At 40.7% G+C, this 21700-nt stretch overlaps 1 protein-coding gene across 1 annotated transcript in view; it reads left to right on the top strand.

Moving 5' to 3' along the window:
* EIPR1 (EARP complex and GARP complex interacting protein 1) overlaps positions 1-21700 on the top strand; it is a 168672-nt gene that overhangs the window by 141451 nt on the left and 5521 nt on the right. Inside the window, exons 6-8 of the mRNA XM_074991214.1 lie at positions 7947-8083; positions 13136-13303; positions 14602-14769. Of these exons, the coding sequence (XP_074847315.1) occupies positions 7947-8083; positions 13136-13303; positions 14602-14769 (473 nt within the window). The remainder of the gene's footprint in view (positions 1-7946; positions 8084-13135; positions 13304-14601; positions 14770-21700) is intronic.

The following is a 21700-nucleotide window of genomic DNA, read 5'->3' as shown; positions in this document are numbered from 1 at the left end:
ATAGAGGGCAGGCAGCTCACTGACAACAGTAGCTAGCAGCCAGCTCACTGACAACAGTAGCTAGCATCAGATAGGGAGGAGAGGTTGCATTCTCACAGTATCCTGCTGGCGGGGCCGGGTGAAGAGGTATGGGTTATGGAGAGAGAGAGCAGGGCTCATGGGGCTGCTTGGAGATCACGTAGACTGGGGTTCAGAAAGGCCAGTAGAGGGGGACAACTGGGGACCAGGAGCTAACTGGGAGTGGGGATGTAGGGACACATGGGGCTGGGGGGAAAGAAAGTGCAGGGACACATGGAAGTAGAAGTATATGTGCCTGAAGAAGAAGCTAGGGACAGCTAGGTTCTTCATGGGACCAGCGCCAAACATCATTTTTTTCAGGCTCACTATATACTTGTACCACAGGCCCCCTCCCACTAACATACCACAATTTGTGGTCTGGGCTGTTTCTCCAGGCCCTCCAGGCAGTGTTCCCTCTCTTTTTTCCATCCATTGGCAGAATAAATTTTGTTGCGTGCACCAAGGCATGTATATATGTTCACCATCAACAGAAACATATGGTGCCAACAGTGGACGCTCTGCTAAGCAGCTGGGCAGCACCTGAATCTCTCCTGGGCTGACATGCAAGTGCTCAGCATACAGGGAACACTGCCTCCAGGCCTGATAAAGAGTATTCTCCTCACATGTGGGGGACTTACGTGGGAGATGCTCCTCCAACTACCTAACAATCCCTCCCTGACCCACGAAAACTTTTTTCGTATTTCTTTGACCCAGACACAACAACAACCTCCGCATTCAACTTTCCCCTCCCTCAGCACCTCCATTACCGCTGACTTCCTCAAAGCTTTGCACTTCTTCTGAGGAAATAAGTCTCTTTATTGTAGTCTAAATGCATTCTTACTCAGAAGTTATGCATTAATGTGCCTAGTAAGGAATCGCTTTGTCATAAACATTTCCTGAATCTATTTTGTTGTTTGTATTGTTGCAGACATACAACGCTACCAAACAATCCACTAGACGCTTCTAACTTTTAAAGTGGCCTGAATTTTTCAGTCATGGATGCAGAAATCTGATTCTTCTATCTACTTCCATTTCTGGTGTTCTGAAATATTTAATGTACTTAAATTTAGGGTTGACTCATTGTTCTGGGTCCATTTGTCTGTCATCTCCATGTACCTTACTTTAGTATATGATATTTTTAGATATTTTGGTTTAAAATTTATGAAAGGGTTTTCTCAGGTATATCTTCCTGTTTGAAAGCCTGTCCTTATCTTGAGGCCTCCGTTTGGTTTTGACCCCATTGGTAAAAAATCCATTTGAGCCATTGGATGAGTGTGCATTTAATCACTTATCAAAACAGCCTTCAGTATTAACACTGCACCAGCCAAGAGGGTGAATGGGCTGAATGGTTCATCTGCATCTTTCATACTATTTTTCATAAGTATCAGAGGGGTAGCTGTGTTAGTCTGTAGCTTTGAGAACAACAAGAAGTCTTATGGCACCTTACAGACTAACAAATATTTTGGAGCATAAGCTTTCATGGACAAAGACTCGCTTATGCTCCAAAATATCTGTTAGTCTATAAGGTGCCACAGGACTTCTTGTTATTTTTCATAAGGATCCTTACTAATTTAGTGTTTGTTCACATTGAGTCTGTCTTTTTTTCCTTTCCCCAAGCCGCATAAAGGGTAACAGAGAATGTGTCCTCATAAATGGCAATTAGAATGGCTCTTGCTGATTATTTGGATGGAACTAAGTTTTCATAAAACACTTAGGATACATCTACACTGGAAACTAACTTCGAGTTAACTTTGAAGTTAGGCACTACATCGAAGTAGCCAGCAGAGAGTCTACACACATTTTCTTCAGAGTCCTTACTCCATTCCCGGGAATGGAGTCGTGCCCTACTTCAAAGTGTAACTTTAAGTAGAGTGTGTGTAGATGTGCAACTTTGAAGTTGTATTTCAAAGAATGCAAGTTTGAAGTTATTGTTGTAGTGTAGACACAATGACCTGAAAGAGGGGATGGATTGCACCCTCAGCAAATTTGCGGTTGACACTAAGCTAAGAGGAGAGGTAGATAAGTTGTAAGATTGATCCAGAAGTAATCTGATGAGGTTTACCAGGGCCAAGTGCAAAGTCCTGCACTTGGGACAAAAGGATCTTTAGCCTTGTTACAGGCTGGGTACCAACTGGCTAAGTAGCAGTGCAGCAGAAAAGGACCTGGGGATTACAGTGGATGAAAGGCTGGGTATGAGTCAAGAGTGTGCCCTTGTAGCCCAGACATATTGGAGTGCATTAAGAGAAGCATTTTCAGCAGATCTAGAGAAGTTGTTATTTCCCTCGATTCAGCACTGGTGAGGCCTCATCTGAAGTATTGCGTCCAGTTGTGGGCCCCCACTATGGAAAGGATTGAGGATGCATTAGAAGCAGGTTCAGTAGAGGGCAATGAAAATGATTAGGGGGCTGGAGCAGGTGACCGATGGGGAGATGCTGAGAGACTTGGGCTTATTTAGTTTGCAGAAGAGAAGAGTGAAAGGTGATTGGATAGCAGACTTCAACTTCCTGAAATGGGACTCTAAAGAGGATGGAGAGATGCTGTTCTCAGTTGCAATGGGTGGCAGAACAAGGAGCAATGGTCTGAAGTTACAGAGGTGTAGGCTGGATGTTAGGAAAATCTTTTTCACCAGGAGGGAGGTGAAGCACTGGAATGTTTTACCTAGAGAGGTGGTAGAATCTCCATCCCTGGAGATGGTTAAGTCCTGGCTTGATAAATTTCTGGCTGGGATGATTTAGTTGTGGTTGATCTTGCTTTAGGTGTGGGGCTGGACTAGATGACTTTCTAAGGTCCCTTCTAGCCCTAGCATTCTATGATTCTGTGTTCACAAAATAGATACAAGAATAAATGATCAAAGTAAATGAAACTTCCAGAATTTATTCGATTATTTTGACAAATAAAATAAGTAGAGTTGGTTTTTTTTTTGCAAAATTTTAAATTTTTGGTGCAGAATTCCCCAAGAAGTAGCAAATTAGCAGTTTGTTAATGGGCTTGGAGCTATTCCTGTTTCAAAGAGGACTAGATCAAAGCACTCTAATGAATTGTTAATAACCATTAGAAAGGTCAATACAGAAAATTATGCAATGGCAAACTAGTACCTTGTAGATTTACAACTCGGCTCCACACTGTTTAATTGTTTAGATAGAAAGGATGTGTAATAAGCTCATTTTCTACACACTACTGGAAATGTGGTATATTCCTTTCACTTCCATTCCTTCTCTCCAAAATCATAGATTCTGAGGCCAGAAGGGACCATTATGATTATCTACTGTGACCCTGTGAATAACTCAGGCCACAGAATTACCCTAAGATAAATTCTAAAGCAGGTATTTGAGAAATCATACAGTCTTGATTTTAAAATGGTCAGTAGAGCAGAATGCACCACCACCTTTAATAAGTTGTTCCAATGATTAATTACTCCCACCATTAAAAATTTACATCTTAATTCTAGTGTGAAATTGACTAGCTTTGACTTCCAGCCATTGGGCCATGAAGAACCTATTATTTAATATTTGTTCTCAGTATACACTAATCAAGTTACCCTTATCCTTCTCTTTGTTCAGCTAAATAGTCTGAGCTCCTTGAATATGTTGCCATAAGGCATACTTTCTTACCCTATAATAATTCTCTTGGTTCTTAGTTTAACTCTCTCCAATTTATCAACATCCTTCCATTTCAGAGAGGTTGAAGTGAAAGATGAAGACAGAACCATTCCTTTCTGTCTGCCTTTTCTCACATTCAAACACAAAGAAAATCCAAAGCGAGGGTTTTGAAACATTTTGTTTTCTACCGGTTCTTATTTCAGTGTCATATGAGTTATCTTCTGTTTCAGGAGCGTGAGATAATTTGACTCTTTTGTTGCTCTTTACCATCAGTTTAGTAGAAGAGAACTTCTTTTTGAGTACGTTTAGTGTGGTGTGGATTGCGGTGGAACCATTGTTGTACAACTGTGGATGAGAACCCCAGGAAATGCTTATCCCTTGGGGAACAAAAATGTGTTTGAAATATTTTCTTTTTTACAGCAGGATTTTGTGGTGAGTTGATTGGGAGCTTTACCTGGACTGTAAACATGCTTCTCCTTTTTTTTTAGAAAAGTATGCTTAATTTCATAGAGGTTGTGAAAGTCATACGTGAGAAGAACTGAGGTGCATGGCAAATCCTAACTGTATCCTTTATACTTCAAACATGAATCAAGGCTGAACTTCGAAGTGTACCACTCCCAAATGACATTAGACAGGAAGAAATCTCTCATATTTGGGGATTATAGTGTAGAGTGACAAGGGCCTTAAGGATATTTAGGCTATGTCTACACTATGAGAGAAAATCAAATTTATTTATATCAGTTTTCTAATACTGGAATTTATAAGTTTGATTTTGACCATCCTCACTTCCGTCATGCTTCCCAAAAAATCGAGTCATCTTTGCTATGCACAAATTGGCTAACATCAACTCTTGCAGCAGTGCATTGTGGGAAGCTATCCCACAGTTCCTTTATCCCTGTAGCATTCTGGGTATGCTCACTGGTCTTGACATCATCTTCCCCCATTGCATTTTCACCATTCTCCTCCTGCTTCCTGAAGATAAGTCGATCCCTGGAAATAATGCAGAGACCCTCAAAATTAGAAGAAAGAATTTTTGGTTTCCCCACACATTATATTGCCAACACGGGGGCAGTGACTGTATTCTCAACTGGCCATCCACTGAGTATCCCACCTCACGTGATTGCATGCATGTGATCCCTGAGAATAAAGCAGGGACCCAGAATATTTTGTAAATTAAGAAGAAAGTAGGAAGAAAGAATTTTTAGTTTCCCCATTCACTATATTGGTTTTGGGAAGAGTCTTAATGGGGAGTCCCAGGCTGTTTTTTAAATTTAGAAGAAACAGGATAGAAAAGTGCAGGAAAAAAGAATGTTTGGTTTCCCCCCAGCGTCTGCAAGCACCAGTATGGGCGAAGGGGAAAGGTGCAGTGGGGGAGCCAGCTGAAGTTGTCCTTCCCCAGTGACAGCAAGCCCTTTAGCTGCCGGGGAAGACTTTTCCCTGGCAGCAGCAAGTCCTGGTATGGGCAAAGGGAAGGATCAGTAGTTCAAGGGCTAGGTGAGGTGGTCCTCCCCCATGGCGGCAGCAAAGCCCCCAGTATCTTAACCACCAGGGGAAACTTCCCCATGGCAGCAGAAAAGCCCAGAATATCTTTCACGCCCTTGGAGCCCTAGCTGCGTGACTGGCAGCATTGTCAGTACCAAACGGCAGGCACATCCTTTTACTCGGTGGGGTTAGGGGCTACCACATGATGTGGTTGAGCGCAGAAAGACCCAGACTGTGTGGTGCCTGTGGGGAAGGGTGCCTGTGGTTCTCACACAAATGTGAACCTCTGAGAAGAAGTTTTTTGGCATCTTATGCACTCATGACCTGCAGCACAGCCTTGTTGACACGTGGGAATGGCAAGTCAGAGGCTGGTGCCAGGCAGCACAGGAAAAAATAGCAAGTATACAAACAGAGCCTCTAACTCCCTTCAGGGGCTATTAGAATGGGTTGGTGCACTCACAGTGCTAATAGCAAGGAAAGAGAGAAGCCATTTCTCAAGTTGTCATACTAACATGAGCCCACAGTTAAAGGCTCACTGCTCGCTTTTGGAAGTTTACGCTCTTTCTGTTATTGGAGAGCAGCAGCCAGAGTAGAGCACTGAGAGGAACATTATGGGTTACATATGGGACACCTCTGGAGGCTAATAAATTCACTTTAAGATGTGGCGCTTCCACACTGGCCTTTAATCGAACTTCTGAATTTGTGCTTGACACTATACCTGTCAGGTAACGTCAACGTCATAATCACAAGATTACTGCAACCAAATTCGAGCTAATGGTCTTTACAGTGAAGACAGTCATGTGGTAAAATTGAGCTGACTGAATTAAATTCGTATTTATCATGTAGTGTAGATGTAGCCTCAGAGACAACTGTATATAATAGTTAAGATAACGGCGTTTAAGATAGGAATAATTTCTTAAAATGTCTGCTAAAATGGTAAAAATCTCTCCTAAAACTGATGCAACTAATTCATTGGGTCATGTTTGGACACCTGGTGCTTGGGGGCCTTCCTACCCCAGGAATTAATATGGAAAAAATGACAAATGTGTGATTTTTATTTTACGTGGAACTCTTGTATATGTCATGTTATTGTTTTTCCTCCCTTATTATCAAAGCTTATTTTCTCCATGTTAAATAAGCTTAATTTAATTTTTAAGATGAACCATTCAGGACCTGTGTATATGAATTTGTACACACAAAGAAACACTGCAGTACAGTATAGTTTATGTTATTATCTTGAATCCAGTGGATGAATTTTATCCTCCTGATATCTTCTTTATTAATAAATTGCAGCTTTTTTCAGGGGAGGTGAACATAGTAAAACTGTGTCCAAAGCTACCTGGCTAAGATAATTCTTAACTGAACAGGTGAAGATCTTAGTTTTTCTGACAGTTAGGATGTAGGGGATATTAGAAGGTCTGTAAAACCTTTGCCACACAGAATTCATAGACAACCTGTAAGGAAATGGATGGACCACCATTATTTTCTATTGAGGAAGAACCACTTTTATGCAGGCTTAGCAATGAACAAACTGTTTAATGCCATCTTTACTGGAACAATTATGTCTAGCAGGAGAAGTAATAGTTTTAAAATCGCTTGGGGTGTTCAGAGCAAGTGTGGAAAGCTTGTTTGAATTGCGTCACTAATGTGGTAAATTAAATATAGTTGAAGAAAAATATAAAAAAAAATCAAAACAAAAAAGCAGTCCAGTAGCATTTTAAAGACTAACAGAATAATTTATTAGATGATGAGCTTTCATTGGACAGACCCACTTCTTCAGATCATAGCCATTTCTGTTAGTCTTCAAAGTGCTACTGCACTACTTTTCTGTTTTGATAGTATATAGACTAGCATGGCTTTCTCTCTGTTACTATAAAAAATGTTTAAAAGAATTTGGTCAAGAGCTACCCTTTCCTTGAATCCAGTGGGAATCCATTGTCAAATGTACTTGATATGGTGATTAGAATATTGCCTGTAAGTCCAGGAACGTCTGTCTCATTATTTTATCAAAGATTACAGATGTTGGTATCTGTAGATTCTAAAGCTCAGCAGAAACTTTTAAAATTCTATTTTATGTAATGGACACTGGATTCCACTGGATTCACAGCACTAAGGAAAAGTGTCCATTTAACCACACAGTTGAAACAGATCAATTACAGTTTTGTAAATTTCCTTTCCCCACCTTATTTCAGAGCCCTGACTTAAAGGAATTGTCTTTCCATGCCTAATTGTATCTTTTTCTACTGGAGCTCAGTGATAGCTTTTATTAAGAAAGGTGTTTAGAAACTGCAGTGATGGACCAACACAGGAATACCAAGATACTTTTCAGTCCAAAAAAATTTAAATAACTGTGATAGAAAGTGTACATTTATTTGTTATTCATTAGTACTGAATGAAGGTCCACTCATTAAGATTAAAATTAGCACTCCTGTATTGCGTATCATGTACTTGATATATCTTGTGAGCAGTTCCATGAAACGGAATGTATGAACATAATTGTGATATTTGAATACACACATTATCTTTCTGAAGTTTCAGTAAATTACCTTAGAAAATTATCTTTCTACCCATTACCTGCTGAGTAATGTATACTGGATAGATAAGCTTTATATAAATTACTTCATAGTGTGTGGGCTAGAAAATAAACTTAATGGTCTAGGTTTTTACATACATACCTATTTATTAAGTCCCATTATTATCCTTTACCACCTTGCACATGGAGCAATATGCCAGCTCGCAGTTTTCCCACTGTGCCTGTATTTATTTTCATTTTAACCTCATTTATAAATATCCTCTTTTCACGTACAGCTCTCCAGTTCTTCAGCTTTGGAAGGAAAAGGGCAATTAAAATTTACTTCTGGACGATGGAGTCCACACCACAATTGTACACAGGTTGCAACAACCAATGACACGGCCATTCGAGGATGGGATACACGAAGTATGAGGTAATGAAAAGAGATTGCTCTCTTGTTCTTAAAAAGTAAACTCTCTCTTGAAGGTTAATTTTTGTCACTTCTGAATGTTTTTGAAAAATGGTAGAAAAGATATCACTATATAAATTATTGCAAATGGATTGAATTTGGATTGCATTGTTGGTATAGTTACTACTTTTAAGGAAAAGACTTATTTTCAGAGGGTTTTTTTTTCACCAAGCTTCTGTCTTGTGTACTGAGTGTCATTGAACTATGCCGTAGTCCCAAGTTGATTGTTCAGTACACAGTAAAAGTATACTTAAACTAGAGCTGTTTTGTAGTTCAGCATGAAAATCAATATCTGTTTAAATCAGAATACTAATTATCTCAGTAGTATAATTTTTAAAAGTAATGAAGTCTTTGCAGGTAAATTTTACCTTGTACTTTTACCATTTTAGTAACTACTTTATCAGAAACTAAAGTATACTAATTTCCAGTATGGAATTTATTTAAAAAAAGTGAGCCAAGGCAAACAAAATGTTTCAGATATACCAAATTAGGGATAGATTACCTACTCTGATTCTGGTTTTGATAAGCAAAGGAATGCTGATGTGCACATCTGTTCTCATAACAGGCAGACTTTTTAAAAATGCCATTTATCCCTTTAGCGTGCAGCAGTTTATCATTAAACTGAGAAGATGGAAGTCTTATTGTAACTTCTGTTGCCTGAAAGGTGGGGGATGGGGCAGGTGTTTTCAAATTTAGTTTTATGGCTTCTGCAAGTCCGGGATGCAACAGTAAGTCCCCATGTTTCCAAAGCTTGTGCATTTGTGCTGAAAAGGTTTGTTTGATTTTATAAAGGCAGGTTAAATATTCATACATATATATATATATATGTATATATATATATACACACACAAAATAATCAAAACCATTTTTTCTTGTCCTTCTATAACCATATTCATCATTTCCATTGTTCTGTAAGAGGACATGCAAAAATCTAGCTTCATATTTGAAAATTAGTCTGACTTTACTAAAAGTGTATAGGAGGCAATGATAAAGAGCAAAAGAGAAGAACTTTGCTATGGGGGGGTCTTCCTTTTGTTTTGAGTAGTTATCTCCTTTAGCATTTTGTATTCACACTAGGGTGTAAAGCCTAACTATGTTTCCAAGAATGTTTAAATGCTAAAGACACAATAAATTTACATTTCATGATCTGACTAGTCCTAATGGAGAAATCTTCTCAACATTGTGTTTAATGAGGTACCCTAGTAAACACCAGTGGAAAAATCTTTATTCAGATTGTTAACAGTAGCGGAAAGAGAAATGCTACGGTATGGTTTACAATAGCAAACTTCACAAACTTAACAATTACTGCACAGTTACTTGCACCTCCACTAGTATTGGGTGATTGCAGCTCTCGGCCAATGATTCCTGTTCACGGCCACGGGGAGCACCAGAAGCAGCACGGGCTGGCCTCTGCTTCCCACTGCAAACAGTGAGCCAGAGCCAATGAGATCTGTGATTTCCCAGTACCTGCAGAGGTAAATTCAGAGGTGGGGGGCCCATCAGGGACTAATCTTGGCATACCCATATCTGTCCCGTGGGCAGGCATTTGCCTGCCCCTGGATTAGACCACCCCACAAGCAGTTTGAAGAACAGTGGGCTTCAGACAATGCACTATTCGTAATCTACATGAAAACAATACAAATAAGAATAATACTGAGCTAAAGAGATTGTGGAAAGAGGGTAGTTTGATTTGTCAACTTAATAAGTAGAGTTACTGTATTTCCTGGAATATAACTATTTTCCGCTAGCTACCCGTATTTTATATGTGTATGAAAACATTACACCAATTGCATGTAGACGTGTTGGTGTATAGCCATATCTAACCACGGCTGTGTCTCCCATGATTTGACTGAAGCTTGCTTTCTGACGAGTTTGGAGCTCACAGGACTGAGCTGCACAACAAAATTCTTACATGAGTTCTGTCCTTCAAGCTACCAAAGTCTGCAGAATAGACTCTTCAGACCAATGGAGCTACTGAGTTTTGAGGCAGTAGAACTGCATAACTGATTAGTATTGGGGAAAACAAGCAGGTTGTTCACAATAAGGTGAGCCAGGCTAGCTGGCTTAGAGAAAGGTCCTATAAGTAGACAAAAGTAGGAGCTGAAGCAATGGGAGTAGTTTAATTCAGCCATAACTAAGGAATAAAGAAGTAAGACGAGGGAGCCGAGGACAGAAATCTACAGAGAATGGGAAAATGTAGAAGGGAGATACTGAAGAAGGGCTAGAATAGAAGCAGGAAAATACTTTCAAGAAACAACCTATAATGGGTAGAAAGTTATGCTGAGAGTGTTAGACAAATGAAAGTGGAAAAGAACATAAGTACACCCATACTGGGTCAAGCCAAAGGTCTGTCTAGCCTAATATCCTGTCCTCCGACAGTGGCAAATATGAGGTGCCCCTGAGAGAATGAACAGAACAGATTCTCATCAAGTGACCCATCCCCTGCCACCCATTCCCAGTGTCTGGTAAACAAAGCCTAGGGGGACATCATCCCTGCCTACCCTAGCTAATAGCCATTGATGGGCCTACCTTCCATGAACTTACTTAGTTCTATTTTGAACCCTGTTATAGGCTTGACCTTTGCAGGATCCTCTGGCAAGAAGTTTCAGAAAAAAGAATTTCACACTAGGGCAGGAGGAGGAGGTCATGAGTAATGATAGCAAGAGCAATGTATTTTCAGCTGAGAAGATAGAAACCAGAATGTATGGATCTCAAGTGAAAATTAAATCAGAGGAAGTGCAGGCAGTGGGAATACATTGTAGGAAGATTAGAAGACAGTAAAAGGAGAAGATGGGACAATAATTGGAGAAACAAGTGTGGTGAAGAGGAAGGCTTTTACTATTGGGGTAAGCCTGACATATGTTCAGAGAATAGGGGAAAGAGAATAGAATGAGAGAGAAGGTGAAGAAAGTTGGTATTTGGCATTTCATTACCAATGGTAATCCCCCAATGGAAAGAATGTCCCTGCTTGCATCCTTGTGAACAGTCACTAAAAATGAGAGCATCGTGCATCTTTCCTGACCAGCTCCTATTCATATAAAAAAAATGTACCCAATGAGCCACCAATTTCATAAGCCTGGGAATGTAGCCGTTTATGTTGTACTCAGTGGTAATATGGGCTGGCACCAAAATAGGTGTATATGTGTCATCCATCACCCCATCACAATTCAGAAACCCCATTGCTGCAAATCTATCCGCTATATCTTTCATATTGCTGAGCGTCACAGTCCTGGGTATTGCCTATTTAATGGCTCCACACACTTGCATGATCCCCCCACTGTGGATTTTCCAGCTCCAAAATGATTTTCCGCAGAGTGGTAGCAATCAGAATTTGCAAGCTTTCACAGTATAGTCATCATTTATGTCATCATTGCCAGTACAGCTCATTCTGGTGTTGCTGTACTGGAGGGCTGGAGTGAAAGTTGCATACAGATCCAAGTATGTGGTCTTTCACATCTGAAGATTCTGCAACCACTGCTTATCATTCCAAACTTGCATTATGATGCAATTCTACCAGCCAGTTTTGGACCCAAAAGCGGTACTTCATTGTTTGCAACTGCTTCTTGAATGCTACCGACAGGCTTGAATGGATTTTCGCTATATCTCTTAGAAAACTGTCTTTCCTATCTCATGGAACTGGAAGAGACATTGAGAGGCCATTGAGTCCAGTCTCCTACCATCACAGCAGGACCTATCACCCTCCCTGACAGATTTTTTTTAAAATCTATTTGCCCCAGATCCCTAAATGACCCCTTCAGGGATTGAATTCACAACCCTGGGTTTAGCAGGCCAATGCATGCCCTTGAAGACATTGTCATGTCATTGTTGCAGTGCTTCTTGCAGCTCTATGAATATCAGAGGATCACTGCAATGTTAATGAGAAATCTGCAGAGCTGCAGGCTTCTATTAGAGTTGACAAACTCTGAAAAGGTGCAGAAATTATGGGATATGTCTAGTATTATGGTGTGGTGAAAATTGCACATTGTGAAGTTGATCCTTAGCTCTCAGAAATGCCTGGCTGTGTTATTTCTATTCAACAACACCTGGAGAATATTTCCCAAAAGACATTGGGCTGTACAGTGGTGTGTGGCACATTGGGATACCTACACATGGAGTGGTATATTGTATTTTGGAATGACACAGCCACTCCTAGCGAGTACATGTTGCAAAAGCAAACAGCCAAATGTGCATGCCACCGAGCAACGTACAGATTCGGTGGCTAAAGGCTGATTTAATTTGTGTCAACCCAAGATTATAATACAGGAAACCCTCGATGTTATGGACCCTGATTTAGCAGACTTCAGGAACAACAGATGTCTCCCCATGGTTCCCAAAGTCCACTGGGGTCTGTAAAATCTACCCTGCACCACCAGAAGAAAACACAGTGGGGAGGGACCATACCACTGCCACAGACTGCAATCCATACGTACCCCCACCTCTGGTGGGAGCAGTCCATGGCAGTGGCTCCTGCAGACTGCAAGGTGGCCCCTCCAGTGGTGTGCAGCAAGACAGCTCTAACCATGTGTGACGAGGCACCTTTAGCTGCGCACAGCGAGTGCCTCAAGCTGCGTGCAGCGAGGCAACTCCAGGCGTGTGGCAGGCCACCTCCAGCCACACACGGCAGTGGGGTCCAAGACACACAGTGTGATCTGAGCCAGGGCGGGATTTTGGGGCCCATCCAGCAGAGGCTTTGGTGAGTGGCAGGATATTTTTTTGTTTGTTTGTTTGCTTTTTTTTTTTTTTTTTTGCGGGTGGGGGTTGTTTTTTGTTGTTGTTTTCGGCGGTCTGAGGCTGAGAGAGCCTGGGCGAGCAGTAAATCTTCGCATTTAATGGACTTCTGTGAATAACGGACATGCCTCGCTGACATTAGCCTGTTAAATGTAGGGTTTACTGTATAGATGTGACCTAGGCCCATCTGTGCCAAATAATTAACCAAGTTACTACAGAAACAGATGTAATTCAGTAGACTACAATTAGCTTTCACAGTACCTTTAATTTTTAATATGTGTTTTCCAGGCAGATCTATTACATCGAAAATGCACATGGACAGCTGGTTCGGGACCTGGACTTCAATCCCAATAAACAGTACTACCTGGCTAGTTGCGGGGATGACTGCAAGGTGAAATTCTGGGACACTAGAAATGTCACTGAGCCAGTGAAGACGCTAGAGGAGCATTCCCACTGGTAGAATAAATTATCTGCATGCTGTTTTGTGGGTGGACAGTTTACGTAATTTATTCTGCTAATTATTTTACTGTTTAAAAACAATGCACATTAGCTGTGTTTATGCTACTGTGATTCCTCATTTTTCTGCATCATGGAATGGTTTTAATATGGGACTATTTTGCTGTATAATTTGTGAATTAACGGTTGGAGAGTGTTAGTCTAATTTCTAGGAAAGTATGTGCAACTATGTGAAGGGGGATATTCTGGGCAGTATCTCTGACAGGCACAGCACAGGGGGAAGGGGCTGAGGTGCCTTTTTAGATATCTATGTGCTCTGGATTCTGGGTTGCTTTGCAGTCCCTGATATAATTTAGACACCCCTAGGGCTGTCTAAATTACAGCAACGTCCCTGGGCTGTCCTATGGCAGTTGAATTGTCCAGCATCTCCACAGCACAGCATGGTGCAGCTCTCGCCTTAGTAATTGTTCTTCACACTCCCTCAGGCAACACAAGTGAGGAGGGGGAGCAGGCAGGGGTTCTTAGTTCAATGTGTACCCTGGGGTAGTCTCCCTTGGCCTGATCCAGAGAGTAAGGTGAGGCTCTCACCCATAGTTTTAAGAAAGCACTAAAGAGATTAAGCATTCCATTTTTCAAATCTTATGTCGTAACACCTTTGTAGTCGAGAGAAGCTAGGCACTTAATATTGGAATATGGTTTACAGAATCTCTTGCAACATAAATTTGGACCCTGCAGCCACTTCGATAGTACTGTACCTTGAAGATGCAAATTAACAAAAGCAATATTTTTAACTTCTTGAGAAGATTTAAAAATTAGAACAAAATAACACCATAAAGCAACTGGTAATACCTTAATTTGTAAAATGTAAACACTAGAAAAATCTAATCCTTTTTATTTAGGGTTAATTTTAATAGTTCACCGTGGAAATGTTGTGAGATTTAATATAGCAGTATATTTTGACTACCTTACTGTGTTCAGTATTTTTGGAAAGTCTATTCGATACATTGAACAATAAGCAGATATTTACTCTTGGGGAGTTATATTGGTCCCTCCGAACTCTCCTCACCTGCAACTTATAGTCAGAAAGGACCATTGTGAAATCTAATCCAATCTCCAATATAGCAAAGGCCGTAGAACACACACAAAATAATTCCTAGAGCATAACCTAGTTTACAGATTAGATTACTCTGAAACTATTTGTTCACATTCAAATTGAAATGTACTGAAACAGCTCAGTATATTTACATGCTGAATCTGTTGAAGAGACTTTTGTAATTTTAATTATTTACATTTTATAGGGTATGGAATGTACGATACAATCATTCTCATGACCAGCTAGTCCTTTCAGGCAGCAGTGATAGCAGAATCATTCTGTCTAACATGGTATCAATTTCTTCTGAACCCTTTGGACATCTGGTAGATGATGATGAGCTTAGTGACCAAGAGGACCACCATCAAGAGGAGAAGTATGAAATATATTGCTTTTCACACAAGCCTTTATAATACACTGTATTTGTTTTTAATTTAAGGACTAACATGCTATATTCTTTACTGACTTCAGAATTTTTGTTTACACGCCTTTCAGGCATGTCATACATTTCAATTTAATATGTTATATTCAGGGCCTTGGATGGGATCCACCTTTCTAAAAGTCACCGGCAGAGTTGCTGAAAGTTCACTGGTATAGACTCCCATTAATCAAAGTGGGTTTTCAGTCAGACCCTGAAACCACTCTTAATAATATGTGTTACATGAGAATTGAAAGTCTGTTTTTCCTCAGATTTCCTTGTTTTTTCCTTCTTCTTTAGTAATCCACAAACAGTCAGGAAAAGAAAAATTGAAAATATATGTAACACAATGCCAACATTAATTGCAATCCTAATATAGCTGATGGGCTGTACTAGAAAATTATGCCTTGTCGTGCCTATACATTTAGTTTTTTTGTTTCATATAACTTATTTTCAACTGTAGGTAGGAAATAATGCGCATCACAGTGAGCATTTGTAAATGTATAGTCACTCCACCTCGGTGTATAAAGAGGTTAGATGCATCGTAAGCTATTTTATTAAAAATAGTATTACGTAAAACATTGCATACACGAAAATGCATTTGCTTTTTATGTTGTCTTTTCTTTATTAAGTATTTTAGAGAGTTTGCTTGTTTGATCAAAACTGCTCTGAAACAGGAAGAGCTAGGGACACAAAATTTGGTATACAGCTTCCTCTATCATAACATAAAGCAATATACGGTTTTGGTTGTTCCAGGTGTTACTTGTCCTTGAAACTAGCCAGGGAATGAGCCTGGACAAAGGTGAATTGGAACAGTCCCGAGGTTTCTTTATTGATGCAGATCCTTAATAGTGCCTGTTCACTTTTCCCCTTAAACAATGGAATGATGTCTACCCTCCCTGCATTCCTGATTCCAGCCTGGAGTCAGCTAGCCAACCCATAAACAGCTGCCAGGGATCTGTGCTGGAGGACAATACACCAACCCTCTGCCTCCATTATCCCAGACCTTGGACCCAACCTGGAGCTAGCTAGCCTACTCACAAACATCTGCCTAGAATGAAGGGGTTTCAGACCCTCTTTAGATACAGCTCATATTCACATTAATCCTGTATTGTCCATATTCTCCACCACTAAATGTTCCCTTATTTCCACTAAAGACCACCCAGAGTTACACACACATGTAATTTATTAAATATCACCCTTGAATCAAAGGAAAAAGTGGAACTAGCTTTCAAGCACACACCCACACACAGTCATAGCCACCTGCACAGATGCATTTACACAGATGAACTCACACAGATGAAGAGTTGCACAGGGACAGTGGATAAAGCCACGGCACAGTGGTTCCAGTGTGTCTGCCTGCAGTCATGAATCTCAGGCAGCGAGCTGATTGTATGACCACCTTGTCAGCTTGCTCTCTTGTCAGTGTAACATTCAGGAGCAGTCAGTACTGTCCATCCTGCAGATAAGGAGAGGCCAGCCAGCCAAGACTAACTCCTGCAGTGTGGTGATGGCAATAATAACTCCCCGTAGCTTTGCACCCATCTTTTTAAATGTTTCACCCCATAGCTGTTGTCCTGTCCCACTGCCCCAGGACACTGTATGACCATGAGTCATCAGCTAACAACAGAAGGGACTTTGATCTTCTCTTGATGGGGCCTTTTTCTCTCTCATAAGTTCCTTTGCAGTGTGCAGCTCCTATTTTTCTCTGTCTATCAAGGTGTTGCTGGCAGCTGGTCATCCAGACTTCAGGGACTGATTCCATTGCATGCACACCCACATTCACACTTTCCTCTCTCACACAAAGGAGAGCTCACTTCAGAGAAAGTAACTTCCTTTACAAAGGAATAGCCAGGATTTCTTACAGACTTATGGTATCTATAAACAAGTCCTTACTAACTTATAATACTGCATATAGACCTAGCAGCTGCTACAAAACAAACTTACAGAAAGTTACAGGACTTAAAATGGGTGATGATTAAAAGTTACAAGACTTACCTCTTCATTGTACTGGACTGAGTGGAGGCTTCATACACCACCAGGAAAACGAGAGGTGCCTGGAATGGGATTGCTTCTCATAAAGCCAAACGGAAAAGAGACATACTCATCAAATTTATAATCCTCGAAATTGACATAACTGTTGCAAAATACTGAATCAACATGAGCCAAAAGAATAAGACCCTGGAATAGGATTGCTGCTGAATAAACAGAAAAGAGGTAATAAAGCACAGAAATTTGGAGTAGTTGCTCTGTTTTGACACAGTTAAATCAATGCCTAAGGTCTGAAAACTCCTCCTAAGCTTGTGGGTGGGGACAAATACTGGCCCACAGGCCAGATCCATTTCCCCTGTGGGGGCCACCACAGCTGTATTTACTTGTGCTATCACACATATGGGCAATTGCAGCTCTCATTGGACCTGGATCATAATTCTTGGCAAATGGTTGCTGCAGGAATCGGTGTCGTGGTCCTTGTTGCTTCCTGCAACTTCCATTGACATGGAATGGCAATCTCCAGCCCATGGGAGTTGTAATCACCTATACCTGTGGAGGTGCAGGCAAATATAGTGGTGGCAGCCTGCTGGGGGCCAACCCTGACAAACCACTGCCATTTAATTATCCACACATGTTCTAAATGGCAAAAGCACCATCAAATTTGTTATACAGCTTCCTCTCATCATAACTTAAAGCCCAGTAAGGGATTGGTTGTGCCAGGAAAATGGGATTAAGCAGAATGGGATTGCTTCTCATAAAATGAAACAGAGAAGAATTACCAATCAAATACAGTCCTCACAACTGACATACCTGAGCAAATGTTGAGAGGCTGAACCAAGATGAGCCACAAAAGTAGGCTGGACCTGGAATCAGATTGCTTCTCAATAAACCTTACAGAAAAGAGATAAAATAGAGAAATTTGAAGTAGTTCTCTATGTTGGCACAAGTAAGTCAGTGCTTGAGGCTTGAAAACTAGAAGAAATATTATTGGAAACCAAATTGATGATAGTCACTTTTTGGTAAAACATAGTGAATAATAAGAATTTTTTATAGGGATGAAGGAAAAAAATACACTTGATGCAACTCACATCTAAAAAAAAATTACCAAAAAATTAAATGGATAAGTTTTAAGTCCTTTTTTCGGAAAGAAATCCAAAATAAAAATTAACTACATAAAAATAACACTATTTTTGAAAAAAATAACCATTTATATAAAGCATGTACATTTTCCTTTTCTTTTCTGGGGGAAAATAAAAAAGCTTAATTTCTTTAAGAGCCCAAGTAAATCTGCTCGTGAAAAATAAGCATAACTTTTCATTGTTGCTTTTAATATCAATAGTCTCGGCAGAGCTGATTACAGATGTCACATAAAAATCCACCAGCTGTGTGTGTTGTACATTCTTTTTGGATCTTATGCTTTTCCTGTAATGTCTGGATATGTTGACTATCAAAACATTTGACAGCCTGTTCAATGCTTTGTTTCCGGGACAATCTGTCCTGAGTTAGAATTTCCAGATTACTGGGAGATATGTTTCATGACTTCACGTTGGCCTTTGAGATGTCTTTATAGCATTTATACTGACCACTAGTAGGATGCTTTCCATGAGCGCACTGCGATAGAAAACCATCTTTGACATCCATGTATCATCCATCCTCATAATATGAGCAATCCAGTGAAACTGTCTGTTCGTAAGCATTACTTCCATGCCCATGACACCACACAGTTTAAGAACTTTAGTGCTAGGAATTTTGTCCCAATTCATGGAGTAGTCTTCTTCGAATGGGCCGTATGGAACTACTGAGTTTCAAAACTTGGGACTGCTATATTATCTGTGACTCAAGCCTTACAGGAAAACATTCAAGTTAATTCCTTGAAGAACTGCTACCTTGGTATGGAGTCTAACACCATGGTCATTCCATAGACATTTGGTCACTCTTCTGAAGGCAGGGCTGGCTTTGGTTAATTGAGCAGCTACATCATTATCCATGTTTATGCTATGAGAGTTCACTTCTGAAGCAGCAGAATGTGTCAGCAGCCTGAAGGACGGCACCAGCAGCAGTGACTGGAGTGCTGAGCTGTGCCAAATAGGCTGAGGCATACCCTCTCTCTTCTTGAGGCTCACTGTGAGTCCAAAGCGGTGAGAAGTAACAAAGTCATCAAAAAGCTCCCGAAAATCCTTGACTGAATGAGCCAACAATCCACAGTCATCAGTATACAGGTCACAAATAGTTGTAGTAAACACTTTGATGTGAGCCTGAAGTCTCTGGGGCTGAAAATACTGCCATCTGTTCGGAACTGAATAGGTATGCCCAACATGCAGTCCTTGAAAGCAACTGACAGCATCGTTGAAAAGTAGACACTGAACAAGTGAGGAACAAGAACACATCCTTGTTTTCTACCATTTGATATTTCAAAGGGTGCTAATATCTCTCCATTGTTAAGGATGCATCCTAGCATGCCATTGTGAAAAGACTGAACAATATTGATACATTTTTCAGGACAGACAAATTGCCCAAGTACTTTCCAGAGCCCATTTTTGTTGACTGTGTCAAATGCCTTAATCAAATTGAAGAGAATCACACAGAGGTCCTGATGTTGCTAGCTACATTTATCTTGTATCTTTCTGGCTGTAAATATGTTGACAGTGACTCGACTGGCACAAAATCCACACTGGTTTTCACGAAAAATGCCATTTTTAAACACATGCAGTGAAATCCAGTTGTAAAGGATGTGGATCAGGCTTTTACCAGCTATAGAGAACAAAGAGATGCTCTGGTGGTCATCACAGCATGCATGGTCACCTTGTCTCTTGTATATGTGTACAATCAGACATCTTTGAAGTCCTGTGAGACTAGCTCCTTCTCCCACCTGGTAATAAATAATGGTTGAGATGGTACATGATCTGGCTACCAGCAGCTTTATAAATTTCTGAAGGAATTACATCACTGCCAGGTGCCTTTCCAGATGTCATCTGTTTAATAGTTCTTTGTGGGTCCCTTAGAGTTGGTACTATGACCAACTGTAAATCATTAGCCCACTGAGGAATCTCTTCAAGAACGCTGTCAAATGTTACGGTCTGGTTTAATACTTTGCAAAAATGTTCAGCCCAGCAGGCAAGGATTTTAGCACTATTTGTGATAGAGAGGCCATCACCATCATGCACTAGTGTAGAGCCAGCAATGGGTGGCCCATAGGCTGCTTCAGCGTAACATGGAATGCTTTAAAATTATGTGTATCGGCTGCATCCCAAAGTTTAACTCCTTTATATATTCAACAGTCCTTTTTCATTTGCTGTAATTTGACTTGTGCCTCCTGCTTAACTCAAATATATGCTGACTTCCTGGAGGCATTCTCTTTATTGTTGATCCATGCCAGGTGTGTCCAGTGCATCTTAAGAAGAAGAGCTTGGGCATTTTTGTCCTTGTCATCCAACCAGTCCTTGTGCTTGCATTTTTGGAAACAGAAGATTTCAACAGCAGTTCTGTAGGTTATTTCTTTGTTGTGAATCCAGTCATCCTTCGTAGTGAATGGCTGCTCTGGACTTTCATTGCAATGACTAAGGAAGCATCAAGCCTGAGTTGAAACAGTGCTTGTGTCTCAGGTATTTCAAGTTTACCTACATCCAACTTTTTTCAGCATAAAGCAGAGTGATGACCTTTTGGTGGATAAAGGTTCAAGGAGAGAACACTGCATATCATGTACCAGTGCCACACATTACATGAGTCAACTTAACGTCACAAAGATTTCTTTGTTTTGTGATGAAGTAGTCAATCATAAGCCAGTGCTTAGACCAGGGGTGCATCCAAGTCGGAAGAAGTGTGTCATCTGAGTTCTCGCTACCAATACCGTGATGTCCAAGAACCTTTGTCTATGTGGTGCGGTCCTGACCAACTCAAGCATTAAAATTGCCTAGTATATACCGCCTGGATTTAAAAAGTACTGAAAAGATCACTGACTTCAGGCTAGCATAGAAAGCCTCCTTTTCATCCTGTGCAGCCGGCAAAGTGGATGCATATGCACTAACAAGTACAAGGTATTGTCCCTGCCTCAGTCTAAGTTTTGCGCTCATGAGGCGAGGACTGATGACATGCGGCTGGCATTCAAGCAGGGGATTAGTGGTATCCTGATGGCGAAGACGACTCTTGATTGCCTTGGCTGACCCTCAGGATGGCCCACACAGTAATATGAATATCCTGCTCCAACATCTGTGAACTGGCTGGTACCATAAATACAAGTTCAGCTTCAGGCTACAACACTGATGTTATAATGAGCAAGTTTTCTAGCAATGATTGCTGTCCGCATTTGTGGCTATCATTGCTATCAAGAATTGTGCATATGTTCCAGGATGCAAAGCATAGTTTCTGTTTAGCCATTGATTATTCCCTTGTGACTGCAAAATTGGATATCTAGTCAGTGGTGGTTAACCAATGGGAATCAGCTGGAACAAGCTGTGCTTAGGGATTGTTTTCTCCCCTGCTCTTCTTTCAGAGTAAGCAGCACCGTCCTTAAATAGGGCTGCTTTTTCACCTAGGCAGGATATGGGAGCTGCTGTTGTTCCAGTTCAGCAGACAGACACCATCACACCTGGGCTGCCTACGTGCAGGTTTGTGGCTAAATGCTTCCAGTGGTATCCTCCAGCTGCATCCAATGTCACTTGCTTATTGCCATAGGACTCCCATCACTTTTAGGGTCACCTTTAATGTGAAGAGATATACCCTCACATATGAATAGATTTAAGTGAGGCTGGCTCGTGTTGAGTTCCTAGTTGACTCTCTCATCTCATACCAACCATCATGCATAGGCACAAGAACTGCAGCTTGTGAACAGGAGGGAAAGAGAGCATAGGTTTGAAATCAGAGTTTCCTTTTCCTAGACTGATGTGCCTAAAAAGCCTTA

This window comes from Carettochelys insculpta, chromosome 3 (genome assembly GCF_033958435.1).
Source record: "Carettochelys insculpta isolate YL-2023 chromosome 3, ASM3395843v1, whole genome shotgun sequence".
NCBI lineage: Eukaryota > Metazoa > Chordata > Testudines > Carettochelyidae > Carettochelys > Carettochelys insculpta.
Note: the sequence above shows the minus strand (reverse complement) of the source record. Positions and strands in the feature narration are given on the sequence as shown.